General features: G+C 31.7%; 1 protein-coding gene across 1 annotated transcript; it reads left to right on the plus strand.

Annotated features, from left to right (window-relative positions):
• Positions 1 to 2330: 2330 nt before the first annotated feature.
• Positions 2331 to 3497, plus strand: LOC134241693 (acanthoscurrin-2-like). Its single transcript, XM_062723719.1, has 2 exons — positions 2331 to 2717; positions 3091 to 3497. The coding sequence occupies exons 1-2, from the start codon at positions 2360 to 2362 to the stop codon at positions 3147 to 3149; spliced, it is 417 nt and encodes a 138-aa protein (XP_062579703.1). The 5' UTR covers positions 2331 to 2359; the 3' UTR covers positions 3150 to 3497.
• Positions 3498 to 6143: the final 2646 nt, after the last annotated feature.

The following is a 6143-nucleotide window of genomic DNA, read 5'->3' on the forward strand; positions in this document are numbered from 1 at the left end:
ATTGTCACATTTATTTTTTTTATCATAACTAATTCCAGTAACACATGTATAACATTACAGAATTAAAAAAGCAAGAGATTCTAATTACATCGTCAGTAACCATTTTTGTGAATCTAAGACAAAAAAAATTATGAAAAAATTCTGACAATGGTTTTATTATTCTGCTTTTATAGTCAAAAACGACATTTACCAACAAACAATTCGTTCCAAGTCTTTTAGATAAGTGATTTACTTATAATACTATGTTCAGCATAAGGGAAGCAGATGGTGAATCTCTATTGGGATTACATTATTACACTTTCTATGATATGCATTTTCAAAAAAAAGTGTATGAAAAACTTCTAAAAACAACTTAATCAAAATTCGACAAAACTAGATAGAATATACACTTTGTTTTTTTAATTAATATATAAACAACGACAAGGAAATATTATGAAATAATTAAGGAAGTACATTTATATTAAATGTTAACCTTGTGACCTCATCTTCAACTGATGTTGAACAAAATAATTCCTGGTTTAGAACAAACATATTCAGTTATTCACTTGCAACACAACTGGTTCTGTATAGTGATTACTTTGAATTTGCTATACAATATCTCATGACCAATTTCGGATCTGATCTGTAAGGAGATAAGTAATGAAAAAGGACAAAGGGAAAGCAGATATCGAGGAAGAACACAGGAAACAGTGGTAAAGGCTATTGCTAAAGAACGAAGCAAACGTTTATCTTTTGGGAGAAAAACTATTGTTTGGATACAGAAAGTAAGAAAACCTGTTCTTCCTTCTACTAATAATGCTTTCGTTGAAGACTGGAAAGAGCCTGGGAGCATTAGGTATCATCAGCGTTGCGAAGGCTTTAAATCTGAAGAAAACAAATGATGAAAGAAAAGAGAAACGGTACCGAATATGCAGTAAAAACCTAAGAGAAAATATCATTGAAAATGGTAAAATACTAAAAGGCTTTGTGTTTAATAGCAATTTGGAAACAACCTGCTCTTTAATCGAGGCTTTCCTTGGTTCCAATGAATACACTTTGAGATTAATAATTGGGAATGACTACGAGGTTCAAGAAAGTTTCCAGAGAGCAAAGGATCTACCCTAAAATCTTAAAAATAAGACAGATTTAATAATAAGCCGGTTTTGAAAATAAGCCACCTATTTCTTGCATAAAAAATTACTCGAAAATAAGCCTGTTTTGAAAATAAGCCGGTCATGCATATGACAATGCCATTTAGGAAAGATGTTAAACGTTTGACGATTGCCACGTCTTAAAAGTTTGACGATTGAAAACTTCGACAATTTTTTTTTACTGTGCAAAATAAAACTGAGTAATCTTTCTTTAATTCATTTAACCTTTACCAATTTTTGCATAAGACATGGTATGAACTAAGTCTGTAGAAACAAATAAACTGATGTAAAATTACAAATAAAGGGTAGTTTTTAAAGTTTTTTTTTTTACCAGTAAGCATATAACGCTGGCTAAAAAAATCATTGCGGAAGCAGCTAACATGGTGAATTTTTTTCATGAAATTGTTAGAAACAATAATTATCTCATCCAGACCTGTACAAGCTAACGGTGTGTTTAAAATTGTTATAATTAAATAAGTAAATGGATAAAAGGAAGATTTTGTTTGTAAAGCATTTAACTGTCAGGTAACACTGCCCGAGGCAAGAAACCTGCTGATCGGAAGGGCTTGGTAATAATTTAAGATTTCAATGTACCCTATTATTGAGTTGTTTAAATATGTGTTTGTTTGACTAATTTATCAAGTGATTCAATTACAAGCGGATATCTTATATTTATTTTTACTTTTTAAAAACAAGTTTATATTTCATGTAAATTTATAAGCTGTAAACAATAAAATTAATTTTTCGGGATCGACATTCTCAAAAAATAAAGTAGACGATTACATCATTGAAGTAAAGAAAACATTCACCGGGGAATGCCAATGAATAAAAAAAATGACGAGAGAAAACTTTGACGAGCTTAAGTCATTCGTTAATGTTTCCTCCTTGTCAAACTTTCCACTTTTACAGTATTTTTTCTACACGCAAGATACTGAACAGAGTATTATTGTAATTATTTTATTATATTATATTCATGATGATTTAATTTTACATCGAACAAGTAGTTCCTATTCTATCGATTACACTTTATTCAATAATTGTATTGAAAATAAACCGGAATTGTGCTGTCTTTTCTTACCAGTTTTTTGCATTGATAATAAGCCGGAATTTGAAAAGAAGCCGGTTTTGAAAATAAGCCCCAACTTTCTTACCAAAACTTTAAATAAGCCGCGGCTTATTTTCAAGATTTTAGGGTATATCCATCAGGCTACTCCTGGAAATTACCAAAAATGATTTGGGAATCCAGGGAACAACGAGGTTCTCCATCTTTTCTTCCTAAAGAAACAAAGACATCTGGTGTATCACTCGGAGGAAGAGGTACAGGAGTAATAGGAGACGGTCGAAGAGGAATAGGAGGAGGCGGAGGAGGAGTAGGTCAAGGAGGAGGAAGAGGAGGAGGTCTAGGAAAAGGAGATGATGGATTAGGAAAAGTAATAATACTGGGAGCACTGGGTGCGTGGTGTTTATCGAAATTTTGGGCCTGGTATAAAAACAAAGGGGGTAAGAAAGGTGGAGGCGGAGGTGGCGTTGATGATAGAAAAAAAAGTGATAAAGATGGAAGTAATATTAATGGAGGTGGAAGTGATGGTAAGTTTGAAAGACAAATAATAATCGAATAAACTAATATGTTTAGAGGTTATATTAAATTGAACCACTGTACCACTGTAAAACAATATTTTGCTAGAATATGCTAGAGATTTATCAGAAGTTTGTACATTTGTAAATTAATGTTAAAATTTGCGTAAAACTTAAACAAAACGCTGAACATATCAACACGTATCAACTGATTTTTAGTCGCTATCTATTTACTTCATCAAATACAAATGAATTTTTTTCTTCCTTTTTACACATCATTACCAAGAACGTGTTATTCTTTTGAAAATGTCATTTGTTAGTTTGCATTAACAGTTGTTATTGTCTAGTGAATGACCATTTCTTTTTCTACTTTTTCTTTTCAAAGATGGCTATAGCGGCACTTGGGACGAAAGATGGAAACAAATGAAAAAGAATGCAATATAAAGGCAATAATTACTACCTATTACGTATCGGGGGTACTGAAGCGCACTGGTACGTCAAAGACAGAGCCCGTCATGCAGGATCTATCCTTAAAAAGTACCGGGATACACGTCATTATCTGGAGTTTGTAGGTTCGATAAATGAAGACTTCAAAGATATGCCAGGAAAACATGAGTCTAATCCAGTGCCAAAAATAAAAAAGAGTGACATGAAAAGAATTAGATAATTGATCAGCTTTGAGTTTTTCATAAACACACTTATGCATGTATTAGAATTTCAAGAAAAAGAGAAAACTATGGAAATTTTTAAGTCCAATGTAGCCATTACATTTACTGGCTTCAGTATAAGGGAAACGGAAGGCTAATATTTCATATGCATATGTCGAAAACAAGTATAAAACCTTGCATAATTTGCATTTTGGAAAACATTGTTTTCATCCCAAACAGCTTTAAAGTCTGAAAATTCAATTTATATTTTAATTTATTTGTAAATAATGACAAAGAAATGTTTGACAACAACTCATTAAATCATGTTTTTGTTGTACATTCATGCCATATGATGAAAAAAGTTTTTGTTGCATTAATATTTAGCCTGCATTGTTTAAATCTTATTTTAAACAAATATGCATTTTTCAATCAATTTTTGCAAGCTTGGTGTACGAGCTAAGAAAGTAACAATTTAACGAGGCCGAGTCTAATTATTTCTGCCCTGGGGATTTTGATAATTTTTTTTATAATTAATTTTTACTGTTATATTAATTATTTTAGGATTAAAATATCGAATGTTTACCACCCCGTTTTCTTAGTGGGCCATCTTAAATGTCTTTACTATTGGACCCTATGGGAATTAGTTGGAAAATCGCCAAATCATTACATTTTTTCAATATTTTTTGTACTTCTGCCCTAGGGATTTCTTTTTCCTCCAAGTAAATGAAAATAAATGTAAAAAGTCACTAAATTGTGAAATTTCAAAAAAGTTTCCCATCTCGATTGGTCTAGGTCGAAGCCAAATACCTCTAAAATTGCCATACTACGGGTAAAAATACATATCTATGGTGACGTTGTTAGAGCCATTTCAACGTTATTTTTCCAATAATTGTCGTAAAATCACTAGGTCAGATCAGTAGAAGTTACAAATAATGTTAATTTTGTATTAAAATTAAAATAATTTAATGACTGCATGAAATTAAAAAGCTGCGCAAAGTGATGCACACTCGAATTAGACTTGGCCTCGTTAAGGCTTTTAAAGAACAAGATATAGTTTCAATACTTTAGCTCTATAATATTCTAATAGATGAAATTAAAATTCATTCTTTTTTAATCATAGGAATCCCATGAAGTAAGAATACAAAACCATTTTTTCTCAGATGACCTTCTAAATGCTAAATTCTAAATTCTGACTGTGACGTCATTAACTTGAGCTTTTCCCAGTACTTTCTTAAATGTTGAAGAAGACATCATTTTCAAACATACTCGGCATGTCTTTCCGACAAAGATTTTGAGATTTTATTTTTCAAAAAAGTTTACATAATATATACAAAAATGTGAAGTGTGAAGTAGTCGATGGTGGCAGACAATATTTTTCTCTGTAAAGTTCCAAACGATCAAAGAATAGTGTTAATAATATTTAGATCTCACAACCAGAGACTTCAAGCCTTAATAAGTAGAAGAATTATTATAGACAGGATAAGAGGATATTTTCATTTTTGATAAAAACTCCTCTGATGATGAATTACATTTCCAAAGAAGTGAGCATTTTAATCTTAATTCATTGCTTGGCTGAAATAATGTACTCATATGAATAAATGTATTATTACCATATCTATCCAGAATGTTGATTCATTAGAAACATGTCTTTATGTGCTAAGAGGATAATCGTCTGTGTCAGCAATGCTCTATTCTATGATTGTTATTTACCTTTATATTTTATTTACCTCTTATTCCACTGTATGAATTAAGAGAAATAAACAATCAACTTATTAATTTTTTGAATGAAAAATTGTTGCAAGCATGTCACCTTCTCAAAATCTAACAATATCCTTATATACATGTGTGACTGGAATACAGCGAAAGACGTATTACTTTGAATCTAAGAGATCCATCGGTTAAAATATGCCAATTAAAAACGAAACTTCAAATTAATTCAAAACCATTGTATTGTGCTTAATCCTTAATGTGCAAAACAGTAATGAAGAAGTGACGCGTCTAGCTTTGAAATGCATGTAAGTTTTAATGAACAAAAAAAATGGTCTGATTACCGATGTGATACCTTTATTGTCATGAGAGTCGGCGTGGAAGGGCGACCCGTGTTCGTGCTGGTTATCTTGCATTACCTTTGTTTGCGTTTCATTGCAGTAACGAATATTTTTGTGTTTGTTTGTATACTGCACTGACCTGTATAACTGTTGAAATTGATATAGTATCTTACTTTCCTGCAATAGAAGAACAGTTATTTTTTGTCGCTACTGAGTATTGTCTATCATGCGTCCATATACATCTTTGACAATTCATTTCACTGAACAGTGACAAAGTGACTGTTTCTATTAATAGGGGCCCGCAGATATAGCGAGAGTTATAATAAATATGATGGACAAATCCTTTTTTACGAATCGTGGTCAGCTTTAAACTGGTGTGCATTTAAGCATTGAATTCATATTTTTGGATGTCGTCGGTCCTACAATCACACCTGGCCGTTCCGACAAATTAAATACTGTTCGTTAGCGTGGTATCATAATTTGTCGGCACGGGCAGGTGTGTTATAGGTCCGACAACATCCAAAAAACATGAATTCAATGTTTATATTTACATTTTTCAACTTTCCCTCTTCAGAATTGTTTATTTCGTTCATGTTTAATGTGAATTTAGAGCCCTTCAAAACTGCTGTGGTTAATAGATGTAAGAGCCGTTTGTGACGTCGTAAAGTTAAATAACGCAAATGAACATTGCGAGGAAAAAAGTGATAAATTAATTTTTAACGCACATAACGTAATTTTTACGT

The sequence above is a fragment of the Saccostrea cucullata genome, unplaced genomic scaffold (genome assembly GCF_032062105.1).
Source record: "Saccostrea cucullata isolate Sc308-1 unplaced genomic scaffold, CSIRO_AGI_Scuc_v1 ctg22422, whole genome shotgun sequence".
Classification (NCBI taxonomy): domain Eukaryota; kingdom Metazoa; phylum Mollusca; class Bivalvia; order Ostreida; family Ostreidae; genus Saccostrea; species Saccostrea cuccullata.